The sequence below is a fragment of the Schistocerca gregaria genome, chromosome 3 (genome assembly GCF_023897955.1).
Source record: "Schistocerca gregaria isolate iqSchGreg1 chromosome 3, iqSchGreg1.2, whole genome shotgun sequence".
In the NCBI taxonomy this organism is placed as follows: domain Eukaryota; kingdom Metazoa; phylum Arthropoda; class Insecta; order Orthoptera; family Acrididae; genus Schistocerca; species Schistocerca gregaria.
In genome coordinates, this window is record NC_064922.1 from 756,182,415 (window position 1) to 756,204,158 (window position 21,744).

Consider the following 21,744-nt stretch of genomic DNA (forward strand, 5'->3'; position numbering starts at 1 on the left):
GGAAATACAGCTACATAGTTAGAAGAAACATCTGCTCAAAATTTGGCAGCACGTTGGCTGACGCACAAAAGCTACTGAAATCATAAATGTTTGAACCTTGGGATTCCCTCAGCAAAGCTGATTCTATCATTTTGGCCCTGTTTTGCTTTTTCCTGTGATGTGGGAGTCAGAGCATTTTATCTCCTAATCCTTGCAAAATACATTTTCACCCAGTTCTTTAATAGCTTTGTGAGGAACAAAGGAATCCCAGTTAAAAGTGGACAAACATAAGATTTTGTGTAAGCTAACCAATCTGTAGCATTTCCATTACATTATTGTAAAATTTCATCACAGCAATACTGTTTACATTTACACTTTACAATAACAACATGCTTACTCCTTTCATGTAGTTTATTAAATCTAGCATTTTTCTATTAAAAACAAAGATTCTAAGACTTACCAAGCGGGAAAGCGCCAGCAGACAGGCACAATGAACAAAACACACAAACACACACACAGAATTACTAGCTTTCGCAACTGATGGTTGCTTCTTCAGGAAGGAGAGGGAAAGACAAAAGGATGTGGGTTTTAAGGGAGAGGGTAAGGAGTCATTCCAATCCCGGGAGCGGAAAGACTTCCCTTAGGGGAAAAAAGGACAGGTGTACACTCGCGCACACACACACACACACACACACACACACACACACACACACACACATATCCATCCGCACATACACAGACACAAGCAGTAAATCTTAGAATCTTTGTTTTTAATATATTTTTCCCATGTGGAAGTTTCTTTCTATTTTATTTACACTAGCATTTTTCTATATAGATTTGTTTCTTACATGATCTATTTAGAGAACTTTTCTCTATGGATTTTGATCTAAAAAATCAAATCTTTGGTGACTTCAGCCACAGAACCAGACTTTTGAAAATAAGACTCAATTATAACAAACATATGTAATTATATACAGTACCTAATTCTTCAATCCATGTTTTGTATGTTACCAGTCGCCACCATACGTTCTGGAATATGAGCAACGTGTTGTAAGGAAGGACATGCATGTGCGCTTTCATTTGTCAAATCCAGAAAATGATCAGATCAGAACATATCTCTGGCCAGCACTTCTTGAGGGCCCTGGCGGTCCATGTGTACACAAGGCTGTTGTCATCACATAAAAATAGAATAAGAAAGGTAAGTTCTAAGTATGTGTCTTTATCAGACAAAGTGACTGGCATAACACAGTTCTACAGGATGTAGAAGCAAACCAAAAGTCTGTAAAAGTGGGACTAATAATTTTGTAACCTTTCTAGTATTTTTTAATTACAAAAGGGGAGAGCTAGCACACAAAACTTTAAAAAACAATCACATATTGTGTGGTTCTCATTCACTATTTCCCTGCTGATGACACTAAGCCTATTGCTTTCTCCATAAAGTGTTTTGCTGTTTCACACAGTATGCAAGCTGCACCATTAATATGTGATGATTATTGTGGATCTGTTGTTGCTCTTTGTAGTTCACTATTACCTTGTATGTACAGGTGAAACCCAAAATAATTTTTTTGTATTTCTCTGTTAACAAACAGAACATTTCTAGGAATATCAGAAAAATATTCAGAGCATAGTGAAGAATAGGCCTTTGGTGTTGAGAGCAGTATTATTGAAATAATATATTTGTCAACAATATTTCACAATCTGCAGTCTGTTTCACTTGTATCCTGTGGCCACTTCAAATGAATGTTGATAGAAAAACTGCAGTTTGCTGTTATTTCTTTACACAGAAGCTGACATAAGGGTATGAAGCTAAAGGAAACACAAACCAATGGACACTACATATGTGCACAAATGCTACAATTGGTCCTTATGCTGCTTACGGGAAGGCCTAGGTCAGATTAAATGGGCATGAGCTGCTTCTGGCATGCAGTAATGAACCATCCCTTGAGATTTGATAACAAAAAATCTTGCAGCATCATTAAGAATTAATGCAGTCAAAACCACTGGCAGATTTTGATAGAGCAGTCAAGGTAAACAGTGACAGCTGAGTACTATGTTAATACAAGATACACAATGAACAACATAAACTGCTCAATTTGCATTATTTAGTCCTTTTTCCAAATAGTTAGCAAACAAATCTCTCCACATTACACAGTGTTATTCTCCCACAAAAGGACACAATTCTCTTAAACACAAAGACTGAAAGTGCATTTGAAATGACAGCATAAGGATTGAAAAAAGTACACACTTACCTGGTGGCTGCAGTCTAAGGGGTAGCAAAGGTGAGGGGCAAATGAACTTTAAGTAATTTATTTTCATCAGTGGCAAAAATGGGGGGGGGGGGGGCAAGACTGGAGTATGAGGGGTAGTCATAAAGTTTGAATTATCACCTCAATAAAGTCTAGTTGTTGCCATGAAATATACTGAAGATGTTAGTGCTTCTCTACATTTTCATCCTTCAATGTGACACTTTTAACAACCATGGATAACTTGGAAGAAATGTAGAACTCTGCATTCAGGCTGTTCAGTAAATGTTCTGCCTCAAAACTCATCTCCTCATAATTCTGGAAGTGCTTTTTCCACACAGTGGTATCTTCATCCAAGGAAAGAAGAAGTTGCTGAGTGCCATATCAGGAGAATACAAGGGGTGATTCAAAATTTGATAGCCCAATAAATCAGTAGGTGTGATACTGTCCTGTGCAGAATGAGTTGGGTTGTTGGCATGGAGTGTTAACACTCCCTTGGACAATTTCCCACAATGCATTATCTTGGCAGCCTCCTGTTATCTCAGAGGAGATTTTGGTAATATGCTCCTGTTATGGTTTGCATCCTAACAAACATAATAAGTTAACACTACAGTACAGCAGTCTCAAAGATCTTTGTCCTTTGGATTCACATGTTTCCATTGTTTGCTTTTCTCTTTTACCTCAGGTTATAGTGAACCCTCATCCATGGTGACTAGGCAGCTAAGGAAGTGAGATGATAATTAAATCGACACCCTAGCTGCAAGCAGGCATTGATATACATCATTGGAGACATGTTGAAATTGTGTGCCCCTACCGGGACTCGAACCTGGGATCTCCTGCTTACATGGCAGATGCTCTATCCATCTGAGCCACTGAGGGTACAGAGAATAGTACACTTGCAGGGACGTATCCCTTGCATGCTCCTAGTGAGACCCACATTCCTAGCATGTCCACACCACTACATTCGTAGTGCGCCTAATAGATGTTTGCCCATCACACTCATGACTCGATACAGATTAATCTACCAAGTCCCATATGAGCTGGGGCATAGTGTGTGCATTCACACAAGGTCAATGGCCGAGTAGCCATAGAACAGATACCATCGATGACAGTGCAGATTCTCTAGAATGAGATGATAATTAAATCGACACCCTAGCTGCAAACAGGCATTGATATACATCATTGGGGAAATGTTGAAAATGTGTGCCCCAACCAGGACTCAAACTCGGGATCTCCTGCTTACATGGCAGATGCTCTATCCATCTGAGCCACCGAGGGCACAGAGGATAGTGCACCTGCAGGGACTTATCCCTTGCACACTCCCCATGAATGCACACGCTATGCCCCAACTTGTATGGGACTTGGTAGATTAATCTGCCACGAGTAATGAGTGTGATGGGCAAACACATATTAGGCGTACTACAAATGTACTGGTGTGGACATGTTGGGAATGTGGGTCTCATGGGGAGCGTGCAAGGGATAAGTCCCTGCAGGTGCACTATCCTCTGTGCCCTCAGGGGCTCAGATGGATAGAGTGTCTGCCATGTAAGCAGCAGATCCCGGGTTCGAGTACTGGTCGGGGCACACATATTTTCAACATGTCCCCAATAATGTATATCAATGCCTGTTTGCAGCTACGGTATTGATTTAATTATCATCTCATTCTAGAGAAGCTGCACCATCATCAATGGTATGTGTTCTTTCAGGATCAGATACTGTCTTCATATAAAGTTAAGGAAGTCACCTGGACTGACCTGACACATCTGCATCCAGTTGACAGTCTTTTTGAATGAGTGTGAGTAATTGTAAAATCCAGAGGGTAGTAAACTTTGTCATATTTTAAATGTTGTGCAACATGTGGAAAATTGATCTATAATTGCTTTTCTCTTTGAAGAACTGCATGTTTGCCATCAACTGTAGAACTTCATTCAGCATTTTCTACCAGTTTTGTTTGTAGCGACCATCTTCACAGGAAAAAAAATGCTGAACTTTAGATGGATATGCAGTTCAACTTTCCATTAGATCAACTGAAAACCATCAGAGTCATAAAATGTTTACAGAACCATGTATAACAGGCCACTATTTCTATACCAAAACAAAATTGATTTGACTATGATTCAACAGAATTATTATGAATGTGGTAACTCAAGATGTTGAATTACATATCCCTTAAATGAACATCTTTTTTCCTTCCTGTAAAGATGATCACTGTGACAGCGACCAGTAGAAAATAAATAATAAATTTGTATGACTGATGGTGAACATACAATTTTTCAAATTCCTGACAGCTGTATTAAGTCATCTCACTGAACTGATTTTCACATTTTCCACTATCACTCCAATTGTGATACACTGGTCTTTTAGCACCACAGCCTCCTCTTCTCTTGCAATTCCCAGTTCTTCACACAGGGGTGAGCTGCCACTTTGTTCTCTGTCATTCTGACTTGGAGCAGACTGGAAGAATCTGGGCCATCTGACTACTGTCATACAATGGTGCTCTGTTGCAATACACTTCCACCAACTTGGCATGAACAGTTGCAGAGCTGTTCCCATTCAAATGCAGCAAATGAATTACTGCACAATACATCACTTAATCAATGGGCTGTGCCATTTTCTTTTGGCCCCTCATACAGCGTGCTAAAGTACTGTGGTATAAAGATTTCAATGTATACCACAACCACAAACATGTATGTACAAATTAACAAAAATAGTAATCATGGAACTGTTTTTCAAGGTAATAGTTGAAACATTATAATTATTTACAATATGGATGATGACAGAAGAATCCATAATTTTTTGGTTGCATACGGGACAGAAATACTTCTTGTTCAGATCTTTCAGCAGTGAACCTTAAGTACAGGATGCAGAGCAAGCTGGGTGAGCCTCGGAATGGAGGTAAGCAAAATATTTATGGAATATGGAAAGGACAGAGGTAAAGGTTCACTGCCCATCTAGAAGTTTGTTCAAAAATAATAATGAAATAGAGAACAGGAGAGGTGGCATTTCATATTTGTGTGGCTGGTGACTGGTCCTGGTGAGCAGAGAAAGAGGCAGATGACATAAGACCATCTGATATGTACGAAGGGTACAATAGTAGAAGAGTGTCTCCTGTCTCAAATCTGGGAGCTTAGAGTCTGAAGCCACTGTGCTCAAACCTCCAAGATCCTCCAGCAGTCACACATGTGATGCACCTTCCATGTTCTCTATTGGTTAAAATGATGGTGTTGGCATGGCAGTCTATTTAGCAGAGATGCTGGAAAAGTGTCATGGCTCTGTCGTGAATGGCAGGCTTGAACAGTACGGAGGCACTGGTGAACTTACACTTGGAGAGTACTTGACAGATTCGACGGAAAACGAAGTTTGAAATAAAATTTTACAAAAAATCTTCAGTATCCCCAGACTGGTGGGAGAAGTGTGGCTTGCAGGGCTTATAAAAGGGCACCAAACCAGACACTTCATTAGAATGCATGTTGCTTAGTTAGGGGCTTAAAAAACTAGGGAAGACTGTGTTACAATTGAATTCTGTAGAGTTATCATGGGGAGGAAATTTACACATAGTTAAATTTATCAAATTTGTCAGTTATGAAAATAACAAGAAATTTTGAATGTCATGTTTATGCACAAAACAAAATGTCTTTGGTCAGTCAGTTGTTCAGTAAGATAGTAATGTTAACTTTCATATTCCAGAATCATTGAACTACCAGTCAAAACCCAGACAACAATTTTAAGAGTTTTAATCCTATTCTTTGGTAGTAAATTTATTATAATACCATAAATTACTAAAAGAAAATCAAAATTTGTGTTTTTTACTTTTATGTGCCTCTAAAAAGAAATGTAAATAAATGACCCCTGATTTAAATGGCTTCAGATTATATGTAATTCCAGTTTGATATGAGCAGAGCTGTTTTCCCCCATTAACACCATACGTACTCCCATCACCCACTGATTTTGGCAGATCTAATGTTGGAGATCTGTCCACCTCAGCACCATAAGAAATTGTGTCACTGAAAAAATGTCCAAGCTAGTCCCACTCCATTGTGGGTGCAAGTCAGTCTCTTCAAAATGCCTAACCAGTAAGGGAACAACAACAACCCTGAGTTCAAATGAATCTTGAATCAAATAAACAATCAAACCCTACATCTACATCAAGGTTAACTAACACTATAGCCTCAACTGGAAAAAGGCTATAGAAACTAGCTAGATCATCTGATAAAATATCACTGCCACAACCTGGGTACATCACTGTAAAAATGCCAGTACAGCAAAATATCAATGCAAACTTTAAGGTATCAATTTATATCACACCTATTATACACCAGCAAAGTGTATAAACAAAGTTTAGAAATAACAAATCTGGCAGGAAGTTTGTTGTTCATCGTCTAGGAACATGTCAGGCCATATAAGAAGACAAAATAACAATATATGGGAAAACTGCAAGCTGTATGCCTTAAAATAAGATTCATATGACAAATAAAGAACGGTGTACCACCAAAGTAAATGTAGAAATCATGACACTATGAAAAGACGCATACATAATCTTAAAGCACACATACAAGATACTAGTTACATTGGGTGCTAAGCTTTATGTCAGCAAATGTGGAGTATCTCTCCTAGTTTTTGAAATAACAAGTAATACAGAATGAAATGTAAAAACTAATTTTCAGTCAAAAGCCAGCCAAAACATACAAAGTGCAGTAAATAATACACCTCTGGTATAGGGAACAAATCAAAAGCCTTCTTCTAAAATCGTACTATGAGGTTTAACCACAGCTTACAGTAAAAAGAAATAATACATCTACTCACTGTAAACAATATTAAATTACCAAATGTTCAAATTATCTGTCCATACAGTTAACTCAAGGAGTTCACAAATATTAATAGATAAGTACAAAAATTTATCCTAAACACACTAGCCACACTCCAGCAAATGAAGTAGTGCCTTATAACACACACACTGCAAACGAACTAGGTTACACCATGTATTCTCATTCATTTGGCTTACTTGAATGTTGGATTGAAATTTTTAAAAACTGCCATAAGGAGCTACTATATTATCTTAAGAAATAACTGTACTATGTCTCACTTGAGTACATTCGAATGTAAAAGAACAGCCACAGCTAGCATAAACACTAGTACTAAGATGTTTTGATCCATATACATCTAATTATTCTGAATGATTAAGCTCTAGTACTTCACTACTCAAAAAGTAAAGGCCTGCTTCTACATGTGAGGTCCATTTAAATCACACAACTTTTTATAAAAATAAGGCTGAACACACCTTTTACAGGAACTTCCTCCACATGATTTTCAATTTAAACTTAATATACTCAACAACTCATTTAACTAATTAATAGAAAATCTCATATAAAGATGTGAAACAATTACTAACAAAGAGATAGAGGGGCTGGCCAGTACTTACCTCAGCTCAGTACAGCAGATATAAACACAAAAAACAACTGAAAATTTAAGTCCCTAGCTTTCGGAACAAATGTTCCTTCATCAGGGAGGAAGGAACATTTGTTCCGAAAGCTAGGAACTTAAATTTTCGGTTGTTTTTTGTGTTTCTATCGGCTGTACTGAGCTGAGGTAAGTGCTGGCCAGCCCCTCTATCTCTTTGTTAGTAATTGTTTCAACAACTCATTTGATCAATATCAAAATTCCAGCACCATAAAAGCAAAATCATCAATCTGTGTCACCTTACTACACTGTACAATGTTCATTTAACCCATTTATTAGTTATAGTATGGACATCAAGCAAAAGAGCTCATGAGGAACCACATCTGTGGTGAACTTTCAGTACTTTGGCCCTATATGAAATAGCAGTGTGTATTCTTCACACAAAGCACAGGAAAAAAATACTAATTTTAGTTAATCTAAAGAATGAAAATGTGCAAGTAGATGAAAATAAAGTTTTTCTACTTCAGCATCACTACAGACGATGCCTAACTTCAGTCAGTCACTTATACATGTATGAGATTATTATATTTTCGACACCGGACTGGAAGTATTTGATGGAAACCATTTGTCTATTCGCATAATACTAGAAACAAAGAAAGTTTCATGCTACCCACCCTCCACCTCAGACTGTATGCCCAGGCATCTCAATACATGGGAATGAAAATTTGTAGTAAGCTAAAAGGCACGAAGTTGATGCCGATGAATTTAGGTTCACTTAAAAGAAAGCTATATGAGGTACTGACACTGAACTGTTGTTACTCCATGGATGAATTCATGCAGGACAATGTGTTACATATTCCAAGAAATATCCTTATAGTGTTATTATTTATTGTACTGCTATTATTTGTTAATGTAAAACTCAGTGTAGCTGTATTATAAATTTTTGACATGTTTCCTGTACACAACCAAATGGACTGCAAACGTACATCATGAGATGAATAAAACACAATTCACATCTGCTACTAACATGTCAGTATACCAAAAGTTTAATATCTCACCACTATGCAGTAACTAATTGATCTGAAGTCCACTGGCACAACATGTCAGTCATATGTCACCTGTAGTCAAGAAATTGTCCCCAAAACACAAAGAAGCTCATTTAACATAAAGCAGTTCCACATAGCAAAGGCTTCTGTTATAATTTCAAGTTGAACAAATATATTTCAAGGAAGACGCAATACATGAAAGTCACAGATCAAGTAAACAGAGTAAGATGTGTGTACACTTTAACAGTGAAATCATAACTGAGTCCAAGTCTAGCGGCCGCTCTGGCTGGCTGACCGCTTAGATGGCGCTGCTGCTGCATTGCTGGCAGATAGTGCCGCATGTAGAGGACACACGTAACTGCGCGACGACACTTTGAAAGATCGGCGAGTCACAACACTTTTCCCCCCTTTGAAGTTTTTGCACAGGTCTTGATGGAGGTGGCCTGTAGATTGCTAACATCCATAGGTGTTGTTTGACTGGCCATAAAGTCTCGAGGAGGAGGCTTCCCGTACGGACGGAAGTGTCCCCGATGGTAACGGGTCGAGATGACAGGAGACGTGGGGGTCGAAGGTGCGGGGGCCCCGTGCACCATACTGCCCATTGTGGCAAGTCCAGTTGTTATAACAGGAGACATGGGCGATGTATCCACGTCCATAGGAGAAGGGGGCAAGTAGAGTTGCTCTGACAGATGATGGTCATCTGGTTCCTGCATGGGCACATCTCCTGGTGGCATCAGTTCTTGTGCTGGCACCGATATGATGGTGAGAGGACTGCGTTGTAAGTAATGAGAGATTCCAGTATCCTCAGCATCAGGTAGAGCCGAAGGTGGTGTAGCGGCATCAAGAACAGGCGTTGCCGGCACACAAGGCTGAAGCTGGTCCGAATGACATACTGCAACAACCATGTCCGTCTGGATTTCATACAGGCGTTGGCCACGGTGTCATAAGATGTTGCCAGGACTCCATTTTGGTTGCCTGCCATATCCCCGTACCCATACAAAATTGTCAACAGTGAACTGGCAAAGCAAAGGCACCTGCGGCCATGAGGTGGAAGGCCGTAGAAGATGAAGTAGCATGCGGGGCTGTCGGCCATGTAAGAGCTCAGCCAGGCTTTGGTCGCCCATGGGGGTGAAATGGTAAGAAGCCAGAAATTGGAGAAGCACATCATCAGCAGCAAAAGAAATCAGGAGTTTCCTCATCTGAGTCTTAAATGTACGGACCAGTCATTCAGTCTCACCGTTTGACTGTGGTTGGAACAGAGGGGCCGTGGCATACATGACGCCGTGACGGGCACAAAAATCTGCAGAACCGGAAAAGGCAAAGTACAGACCATCATCAATAACAACAGTAGAGGGAAGGCCTTCCAAAGAGAAAATGCGAACTAGAGCATTGGTGGTTGCCACAGTGGTAGGCGACGGGCAACGGACAATGAAAGGAAAGTTAGAGTAGGCATCAATAACGAGAAGCCAATAAGTACCTAAAAAGGGTCCTGCAAAATCAACATGAACACGCTCCCAGGGCTTCTCAGGCGAAGGCCACGGTGACAAAGATGACTTCGGGGCGGTGGCCTGTGATGCACAAGGGCCGCAGGCAGCGACCATGTATGCAATTTCAGAGTCGATGCCGGGCCAGTACACATTACGGCGCGCTTGAGATTTTGTGCAAGAGACACCACTTGCCCTTGGTGAAGGAGGCACAAGACCGAAGCATGCAAAGATGCAGGTACCACAACATGCAGCAAAGCATTTTTGGTGGAAAGAAGGATAATAGCATCCCTAGCTGTGAGTCGATAACACAAAGCGTAGTAGTTCCGCAATGGATCAGAAGTCTTAGTGGACAGAGGATCTGGCCAACCCTTCTGAATACAGCATAAAACCCAGGAGAGGGTAAGGTCAGAAGCCATAGCAGCCGCCAGCTGGTCCCCGGTGATGGGGAACCCATCCACAACCCACTGCTCAGCAACATCCATGTGGAAATACAAAAGTTCGTCCCTATTGAATGCCAGATCAGGACCCATGGGAAGGCGAGACAGTGCATCAGCCTTTGCATGTTGAGCCATCGGTCGGAAATGAATCTCATAATTGAAACGAGACAAGTAAAGAGCCCAACGCTGGAAGTGGTGTGCAGCCTTGTCGGGAAGTGACATTGATGGATGAAACAAGGAAACAAGCGGTTTGTGATCCGCAACAAGATGAAATTTGGATCCATAGAGAAAAATACCACACTTATGAAGAGCATAAATAACGGCCAAAGCTTCTTTTTCAATTTGAGAATACTTTTGTTGGGCATTCGTGAGCGTTTTGGAGGCATAAGCAATGGGTTGTTCAGAACCATCAGAAAAACGGTGCGCAAGGACTGCACCGACCCCGTATTGAGAGGCGTCTGTGGCAAGAGCAAGGTGTTGGCCAGGTCAATAAGTAGCCAGACATGTGGCCTGTTTCAGCATAGTCTTCAATTTCTGGAAAGCCGCATCGCATGACGCGGACCTCTGAAAAGGCACGTTTTTATGCAACAGGCAATGCAATGGCTGAGCCACCGAAGCAGCAGACGGTAAAAACTTGTGATAGTATGCTATTTTCCCCAAGGAAGCCTGCAGTTCCTTAACAGATGTAGGGCGAGGATGGGCATCGATCGCAGCAACAGTTTGCTGGGCAGACGAATACCATCCCGAGAGAGTTGAAACCCCAAGTACTTGATACATGCCTAAAAAAATTTGATTTCTGAAGATTACACTTAAGACCAGCAGTCTGTAAGACATGAAAAAGTGTGCGGAGATTTTGAAGATGTTCAAAGTAGTGGAGCTAGTGACAACAATGTCGTCCTGGTAATTTATACACCCAGGGACAGTGAGCAATAATTGTTCCAAGAATCGCTGAAAGAGAGCAGGTGTGCTGGCAACCCCAAATGGCAATCTTTGGTATGGATAGAGGTCGAAAGGCGTGTTAAGGACCAGAAAACTGCCGGGAAGCAGTGTCGAGAGGAAGTTGATGATAAGCTTCACACAGGTCAAGTTTAGAAAAATACTGGCCTCCAGCAAGTTTAGTGAACAATTCTTCAGGTTGAGGCATACGGTAAGTGTCGATAAGGTATTGAGCATTTACCGTGGCTTTGAAATCGCCACAGAGATGAATATCACCATTTAGCTTAGCAACGACAACAATAGGAGAGAACCACTCACTGGAAGTGACAGGAAGCAAGACCCCTGAAGCAGTGAGACGATCCAGTTCCCATTTGAACTGATCACAAAGGGCCACAGGAATGGGCCAAGCACAAAAAAACTAAGGCCGAGCACTGGGTTTGAGCGTGATATGAGCTTCAAAGTTGTTTGCACAGCCTAACCCAGGAGAAAAAGGGACGAAAATGTGATTGACAAGGAATCCAGTTGAGCATAAGGAACAGCATCAGAGACAATATTGACAGAGTCATCTATGGAGAACCGAAAAACACGAAAGGCATCAAAACCAAAAAGATTCTCCACGTTACTATGGTCGACCACAAATATGGGAACAGTGCGAGTGACAGATTTGTAAGATACCTCAGCATCAAATTGTCCAAAGAGAGAAATCTTCTGGTTGTTGTAAGTTCGTAATTGCCTAGTGACAGGTGACAGGATTGGACAACCCAACTGAAGATATGTCTGAGAATTGATGATAGTGGCAGCAGTATCCACCTGCATGCGAACATCTCAACCAAGTATTTGGACAGTGAGGAATAATTTCCCTGAAATGGCTCCCCGTCTCATTACCATTTGTTTGCCAAGTCGTATCTTAGGAGTCCCTGGTTTCTCAGTTAAAGGTGGGACTCCGTCACCTCCAAAGGCCCAAGGCATTTTGCTCTGATTGTTGCCAGCATCATATTTAAAGTACCAGGGAAGCAGGTTGCTAGCCTTACTTGCCCCGAGTCCCATTGAGTTTTACTCCTCACGGTTGAGGGACTAACCGGTGGATTTGGTAGTCTTTGCCGTATGAGCACAAAGGTGACCACGACTCAGAATATGTCCAAGATGCCCAGCCTTACTCCAAAGTAGCTGGTATCCCGACTGTCGGGACCATTTACTTGGCCACTCATATGTTGCCCGTGGATCATGAACTAGGACATGACTACAGGAACCCACACCATAAATATTTAATTTTAGCAGTTTATGGTGTGGGTTCCTGTAGTCATGTCCTAGTTCATGAACCACGGGCAACGTATGAGTGGCCAAGTAAGTGGTCCCGACAGTCAGGATACCACCTACTTTGGAATAAGGATGGGCATCTCGGACATATTCTGAGACATGGTCACCTTTGTGGCCGAAAGTGTAGGAGGTCAGGTCCATAGGTAGGAGGATAAGAGTGGAGAAACTTCAGGATAAGGAAATCAGGCACAAGTACATAACAGCGATCTCAGAAAGGTACCAGTTAATTGAATGTAGCCAATTACAGTCATTGGAAAAGGAATGGACAAGGTACAGGGACACAGTACTAGAAGTGGCTAAAGAATGTCTTGGAACAGTAGTGTGTAAAAGTAGGATGAAGCAAACAGCTTGGTGGAATGACACAGTCAAGGCAGCCGGTAAAAGGAAAAAGAAGGTGTCTCAAAAATGGCTACATACTAGAACTCAGGTAGACAGAGAAAGTTATGTTGAAGAAAGAAACAAAGAGTTGGGTTGGGTTCTTTTGGGGAAGGAGACCAGACAGCGAGGTCATCGGTCTCAGCGGATTAGGGAAGGACGGGGAAGGAAGTCGGCTGTGCCCTTTGAAAGGAACCATCCCGGCAATTGCCTGGAGGGATTTAGGGAAATCACAGAAAACCTAAATCAGGATGGCCGGGCGCGGGATTGAACCATCGTCCTCCCAAATGTGAGTCCAGTGTCTAACCACTGCGCCACCTTGTTCGGTAAAGAAACAAAGCCAAACAGATAATTGCAGCATCCAAGAAGAAATCTTGGGAAGGCTTCGGAAACGGGTTGGAGACTATGGGTCAAGCTGCTGGAAAACCATTCTGGAGTGTAATTAGCAGTCTTCGAAAGGGAGGTAAGAAGGAAATGACAAGTGGATGAAATTAAGTCGGAACTCATCAAACACAGTGGAATGTCAAGTCTTAATTGGCTACACAGGATAACTGAAATGGCTTGGGAGTCGGGACAGGTTCCATCAGACTGGACAAAAGCAGTAATCACACCAATCTTTAAACTTGGAAACAGAAAAGATTCTAACAACTACAGAGGTATCTCTTTAATCAGCATTGTGGGTAAAATCTTCTCAGGTATTGTTGAAAGGAAAAGTGTGAGTATTAGTTGAGGACAAATTGGATGAAAATCAGTGTGGGTTTATGCCACTTCGAGGTTGTCAGGACCAGATCTTTAGCTTACAGCAAATAATGGAGAAGTGTTATGAGTAGAACAGGGAATTGTATCTATGCTTTATAGATCTAGAAAAGGCATATGACTGGGTCCCTTGGATGAATTAATTGTCTGTTCTACGAGATTATGGAATAGGAGGCAAACTTTTGCAAGCAATTAAAGGTCTTTACATGTATAGTCAAGCAGCAGTTAGAGTTGACGGTAAATTGAGTTTATGGTTCAGAGTAGTTTCAGGTGTAAGACAAGGCTGCAACCTGTCTCCACTGTTGTTCACATTATTTATGGATCATATGTTAAAAACAATAGACTAACTGGGTGAGATCAAGATATGTGAACACAAAATAAGCAGTCTTGCATATGGCAGATTCGATTGAAAGTTTGCAAAGTAATATTTCAGAGCTAGATCAGAAATGTAAGGACTATGGTATGAAGATTAGCATCTCCAAAAGAAAAGTAATGTCAGTGGGAAAGAAATATAAATGGATTGAGTGCCAAATAGGAGGAACAAACTTAGAACAGGTGGACAGTTTCATGTACTTAGGATGCATATTCTCACAGGATGGCAACATAGTGAAAGAACTGGAAGCAAGGTGTAGCAAAGCTAATGCTGTGAGCACTCAGCTACAATCAACTCTCTTCTGCAAGAAGGAAGTCAGTACCAAGACTAAGTTATCTGTGCACCGTTCAATCTTTCGACCAACTTTGTTGTATGGGAGCGAAAGCTGGGTGCACTCAGGTTACCTTATCAACAAGGTTGAGGTTACAGATATGAAAGTAGCTAGGATTATTGCAGGTACTAGTAGATGGGAACAATGGCAGGAGGGTGTCCACAATGAGGAAATCAAAGAAAAACTGGGAATGAACTCTATAGATGTAGCAGTCAGGGCGAACAGGCTTAGATGGTGGGGTCATGTTACACGCATGGGAGAAGCAAGGTTACCCAAGAGACACATGGGTTCAACAGTAGAGGGTAGGAGGAGTCGGGGCAGACCAAGAGAAGGTACCTGGATTTGGTTAAGAATGATTTTGAAGTAATAGGTTTAACACGAGAAGAGGCACCAATGTTAGCACTGAATAGAGGATCATGGAGGAATTTTATAAGGGGGCTATGCTCCAGACTGAATGCTGAAAGGCATAATCAGTCTTAAATGATGATCATGATGATGATGGGAAGAAGTACAACTGACAGTAACACAGAAGCAGAATCAGCGTCATGTTCATAAACATCATGTATGCGGTCGGATTTGCAAACGGATGACACATGACCCTTTTTTTTTGCATTTTTGACACAAGGCCCAATGTTGTGGACAATCTTCTCGTGAATGTTTCATAAAACACCGGACTTGAAGGAAGTTGCTGTGGGTTTTGCTGCAGTTTCTTAGAGGTTTGTTTATGGTTAGGATGAGATTGCGCTTGGGAGCGCACTGCGCTGGTGGGGACACCACATGCTTCGTCGACATTGCACAGAGGTTGTATTTCCCCAACGTTGCCCCATGCCTCTATTTGCATTCCAGCAGCATGAGAAATTGCAAAAGACTGAGCGATGGGTAAGACTTCATCTAGAGTCGGATTTGCCAACTCAAGGGCACGTTGCCTAACTTCTCTATCGGGCACCGATCGGATAATAGCATCCCGTACCATGGAATCAGCATAGGATTCTTTGTGAACTTCAGTAACAAATTAACACTTTCTACTGAGGCTGTGAAGTTCAGCAGCCCAAGAGCAATAGGATTGATTTGGTTGTTTTTGACAATGATAAAGGGCAACACAAGAGGCTACCACATGTGTCTGCTTTTGGAAATAGATGGACAGAAGTGAGCACATTTCAGCAAAGGACAAAGACGCAGGATCGTTCAAAGGAGCCAATTGCGACAACAATCGATACATTTGAGATGAAATGCATGAAAGGAAAAGAGACTTACATGTTTGTTCATCCACGACATGAAATGCCAAGAAGTACTATCGAAGACATTTTTCGTAATCAGACCAGTCTTCCGCCATCTCGTAGTAAGGAGGAAAAAGAGGTAGAGACAACGACAAGAGACGCCCCATATTTGATGCTGCGATGAAATCACAAATCACATTTGTGAGAAGCGTTTGTTGTTCTATGAGACCTTGCAACAGTTGCTCTAAAGTACCCATGGATACATGTGGGTCAACGATGGAAAAGAAAAATCGCTATCTCATCACCAATTGTTATAACTTCAAATTGAATAAATATATTTCAAGGAAGACGCAATACATGAAAGTCACAGATCAAGTAAACAGAGTAAGACATGTGTACACATTAACAGTCAAATCATAACTGAGTCCGAGTCTAGCGGCTGCTCTGGCTGGCTGGCCGCTTAGGTGGCGCTGCTGCTGCATGGCTGGCAGACAGCACCGCATGTAGAGGACTCGCGTAACTGTGCGGCGGCACTATGAAAGATCGGCGGGTCCCAACAGATTCACTCAATATGTCTACATCAGATTCCACAATTATCACAGGAACAGTAAAAGTATATCTATTTCACTCTAAAGTCTTGAAAGCATTACAAGATTAAAATAAAAAAAAATGTAAAAGCTACTCAGTACTGTACACTTAGATTGCAGTAGTTACACATCAATGATGTAGAATGCACACAAGTGAAATTCAAGATTATTAATTACAAAATTGTTTGAGGCAGTTCCAATCCGCAAGCAGTTTGTAACAACAAAGTTATTATAAAGGTTTTCAGTCTTACATTTCATACACAAAATCCATAAAGAACACATCAGTAACATTTGAAAATTGTTTCCACATTGCAGCACTGTCAGCAATTGTGATAATCTAATATATAAGAAACTATCACCCTCAATTGCAGTAATGAAAACAATCTTTACCTTGATTTCAGCCCAAATGATTGAGCCTTAATTTGGTGTTGACTTAGTACTTGCGTACCGCATTTTTAAAATGTGACTACACCTATTCAGGCTGTTTTAGTGTTATTTATAGACCATGCCCTCTTAGACAAATTATGATTCAGGTATATCTTCTGAAGAATGCTCAATTATTTGGGCTGAAATCTAGGTAAAGGTTGGTTTCATTACCGCAGTCGAGACTGATAGTTTCTTATATATTTGAAAACTGACCATAGGGGAAACAAATAGAATGCACTATGCTTTTCCTAATACACTGCAATCAATATTACACTGAAGAGCCAAAGAAACTGGTGCCTTCTCTAATATCATGTAGGGCCCCCATGAGCACACGGAAGTGCTGCAGCATGACATGGCATGGACTCGACTAATGTCTGAAGTAGTGCTGGAGGGAACTGTCACCATGAGTCCTGCAGGGCTGTCCATAAATCCATAAGAGTATGACGGAGTGGAGATTTCTTCTGAACAGCATGTTGCAAGGCATCCCTGATACTCTCAATAATGTTTGGTGGCCAGCGGAAGTGTTTAAACTCCGAAGAGTGCTCCTGGAGCAACTCTGTAACAATTTGGGACATGTGGAACATCATATTATTGCGCTGGAATTGCCCAAGTCTGTCAGACATGAATGGATGGAGGTGATCAGACAGGATACTTAAGTATGTGTCACCTGTCAGAGTCATATCTAGAAGTATCAAGGGACCCATAGCACTCCAACTGCACACGTCCCACACAATTACAGAACCCATATCAGCTTGAACATTCCCCTAATGACATGCAGGGTACATGGATTCATGAGGTTGTCTCCATACCCGTACATGTGCATCTGCTCATGCCAGTGTTAACAGGCCCTGGTGAGGCATAAAGCTTTGTGTTGCACTGTCATCAAGGGTGCATGAGTGGGCCTTCCGCTCTGAAAGCTGATATTGATGATATTTCATTGAATGGTTCACTTGCTGACACTTGTTGATGGCCCAGCATTGAAATTTGCAGCAATTTGTGGAAGGATTGCACTTCTATCATGATGAAATATTCTCTTCACTCGTTTTTGGTCCCATTCTTGCAGGATCTTTTTTCAGTCACAGTGATGCTGGAAAACTGATGTTTTACTGGATTTCTGATATTCATGGTACACTTGTGAAATGGTCATATGGAAAAATCCCCACTTCATTGCTACCTCAAAGACACCATGTCCCATCGCTCATGCACTGACTATAACACCACGTTCAAACTCACTTAAATCCTCATAACCTGCCAATGTAGCAGCAGTAACAGATCTAACAACTGTGCCAGACACTTGTTGTCTTATATAGGCATTGCGGACCACAGTACCACATCATCCCCGTTTACGTATCTCTATATTTGATTATGCATGCCTGTACCAGTTTCTTTGGGACTTCAGTGTATGTTTAAAATGTAGCTCAGTAAACGTGTGTTAACAAAAATGTCAAGCTGACAGAAAGAAATCACATGGCAGGGAAGTCAATTAGTGTGACTTCACTAAAAGTATAGTAGAAGAGTTCTGCAGAGTATGGGGAGAGGGGAGGTACAGTGGTATTGCAGGAGGGGGTCAATAGGGAAAGAGGAGAGGTAAGGCATATAAAGGGATTTAGAGAGTGGAGGGTGGTTTACCCAGGAATTGCATACATGTGCATACCTGCCAAAATGACCTTGAAGAATTTAATGCACAGCTGGTGATGTACCAGATTCATATCACTGGCAATGCATAAGACAGAGCATGACAATATTATTTAACAGAAGATCAAACTCTGTTAATAGTTAGCACAGACTGACACCAATTTTGTATATGAATTAAAGGATCTTGATTTTTGTAAAATAAAGAATCAAACACTGACATCAGTTCACATATGTGTACTCGAAAAAAAATGACAAAGAATAATGGGTTCAAAGGGAAACACATATTAGAAAAGTGTAGTTCCCTGTGGTGATCACAGATTTTGTTTGGATTTGTAAGATCGAAATGGTATGAGATAATGAATCTCTATTTTGAATGCCACCGAACACAAGGTTCCATAACATTATACCAAGATGACAAAAATTACACAAAGGAAAGCAGGCTGTACAAAGAATATAGCAGCTCAGAACTGACATGAAATTACAGTAGTTAAAGCAAGAGAGTGGGGACAGATTGTTTGTCTCTCTCTCTCTCTCTCTCTCTCTCTCTCTCTCTCTCTCTCTCTCTCTCTCTCTCTCTCTCTGTGTCCCTCACACACACACACACACACACACACACACACACACACACACACACACAACACACACCTCTTACATTGTGCCAGCTAAACATACAATGCTGGGATTACACTTCAGCAGGTGGACTATGATGGTTTAGTTTAGTATGGGGTGGTGTGTGCAGGTGGGTAGAGGGGGACAGAGGCAAGAGGCAGGAAGAGGGGGTGGGTGTGGGTAGCTAGTGGCTTGGAGGGAGGCAGTAAGTTCACTGGGTAGAGATGCAAGAGGAAGGGTTGACAGCACATGGGCTAATGTGTGTCCCTGTGGCAAGGGGCAAAGGGATGGACCATGATGTTAAGTAGGAGACCACTTTAGGAGAATTTAGAAGAATTTTGGTTGTGATTTCTTGTATTTCCAGACACGATGACAGATAATCAAAGTCTTAGCAAAATGTATGGTTCAGTTGTTTCAGTCCATGGTCATATTAACTGACAAGGGAGCACTTTTTTGTTGCTGATTCTTCAGGGTGATGGGAGGATTAGGGGTGTGTTAGGATATGGCATGGGAAATCTGTTCGCAGACTATGCATGGGGCTTAGTGACACCCCTGTGAGACCTTCAGCATACTGGCCATGGGAGTTCCTGTCACAGCCCATCCACGAGTGATCAAATTCAGCAAGTTGAAGAGAATGTGTTGAGGTTGTGGGAGGAATGAGACGGGATGTTTTGGCCTGGAATACTATCAATACTATCAATGACTCTGAACCAGACAAAGGTTTGGGATTTAGGGAAGCTAAGAAGGTATTCTCTACATGGCTCATAAAAAAGATGAAATAGGGGGGTGCCTTGTAAGTGCCCATGGTTGTGTCATAGGTTTGTCAGATTTATTTATATACCTTCCTCTCAAAGGAGAGGTAGTTGCATTTTAGGCTACAGTTGGTAAGATTTATGAGGAATAACATATTTGGTTTGAAGGATGAAAGACTTTGGGAGAGGTAGTTTGCAATAGTGACAAGGCTATGGCATGAGGAATGTTGGGAATATACACAGTGATCCAGGAGGTAAAGGAATGGGGATAGTGGAGAGTGAGTGATGGAGCCAGATACAACGGTGAACCCAGGATTGTAGTAGGATAGATCTGTGACATGAGGATATTTCAGCATGTGTAAGTTGTCACACAAGGAAAATAAAAATGAAGACCCAATATCCTGACAGGAGCAATGCATTAGGAGGGGCAGTGGATTTGGAGATGAGATGTATTGGTTAGTTGCTGTAAGAGTGTTTTTTGTGCTCTTACTGAAAAAATTTATGCTCTTATTGACATACATTTCCACATGCCTGCCCGAAACCTGGCCTCCCACAACAAAGTACTAACTATTTCTTTCACAAGTTCCCCACCATCCCCAGCTCTTTACCTTCTGGATTTCTACTCATCACCTACCAAAACATCTGCACACATCATGCCTCTGACCTTCCCACTGTCAAGCACTACATCTCCCAACATCCTTCAGATCCTAAACCCACTTCCTGATTCCTCATATTTTTTACCTACTATATTCTGACACATAATTACTTCTCCTATGAGGGGATGGCACACAAACAAATCTGTAGCACAGCCATATGCACCTGCTTGGCACCACTCTTATTTCACCTTTTTATGGGCTATCTAAAAGCAATGTTCCTTCATCCAAAACCTGTTGCCTGGTTCAGATTCATTGGCGCTGTTTCATGATCTGGACTCAGTGACAAGACACCCTGCCCTCAATCCTGCACAGCCTCAACACCTTCTGTCCCAAATGCTTCATGTGATCCTCAGACTAACATGTCACCTTTCTCAGTGTTGATCTCCACTTCTCTGATGGTGTCATCCACACCTCTGTGCATAATAAACCCACTAAACACATGCATTTTGAGAGCTGTCATCCCTTCCACACCAAAAAATCACTCCCAGTATCTGCAGTGGTACTGGCTTGCCCAGTATGCTGAAGGTCACTAGCCCTCAAACTTAGTTCAAAAACTGTTTTCCATTGCATATCCCCTCACCAAATCCTCCCACCAAGAATCAGCTACTGGTCGCACACTTTTACTTGGCTCATGAGCGAATGGAGGACGCTAGCATTGGAAGCTTACAAACAGTGCATAGTGCATTGGCTGCTGAAGAAGGCCCACTTCCTCCTCCCAGAGCAGCCAGCTTACAGACTACAAAAGGAATGAAAGTGTAGTTAGTTAAAGTGTCACAGTAGTTGATGGCAAGTCTCTACAAGGACCAGATACAGACTCTTTGCTCACTTCTGTAAATAATATGAACACAGCAAGTGGATCAACACTACATTCACAACCATTGCTTGCCATTAAGTTGCACAATACTATTATTAAGCTAATGTTGGCAGCGACTGTAAACATTCTGAAGTGGCACAAAGTCAGCTGTTTTCCACAGAGTACTGAAATGCCAAGTAATGGTGTGTGAACAGTACAAAGGAGCACCCCACTCATCACCCGATACCACCAGCGAACAACTGAACTATATCCTTTTGAAGGCTTTGCTTATTATCATCATGTCCACAAATGGGCGACATCCTACCAAAGATCCTTGCCACATGGATCATATCCCTATGGAAGCCCCAGATGCAAGGCCTGCCCAGTCCACC

The 21,744-nt window shown here is 41.6% G+C and overlaps 1 protein-coding gene across 1 annotated transcript in view; it reads left to right on the top strand.

The window, feature by feature from the left end:
- The window catches only part of LOC126353934 (uncharacterized), a 336,644-nt gene that overhangs the window by 305,944 nt on the left and 8,956 nt on the right, over nucleotides 1–21,744 (top strand). The window contains exon 12 of the mRNA XM_050003196.1: nucleotides 994–1,177. Within this exon, the coding sequence (XP_049859153.1) occupies nucleotides 994–1,161 (168 nt within the window). The 3' untranslated portion in view covers nucleotides 1,162–1,177. The remainder of the gene's footprint in view (nucleotides 1–993; nucleotides 1,178–21,744) is intronic.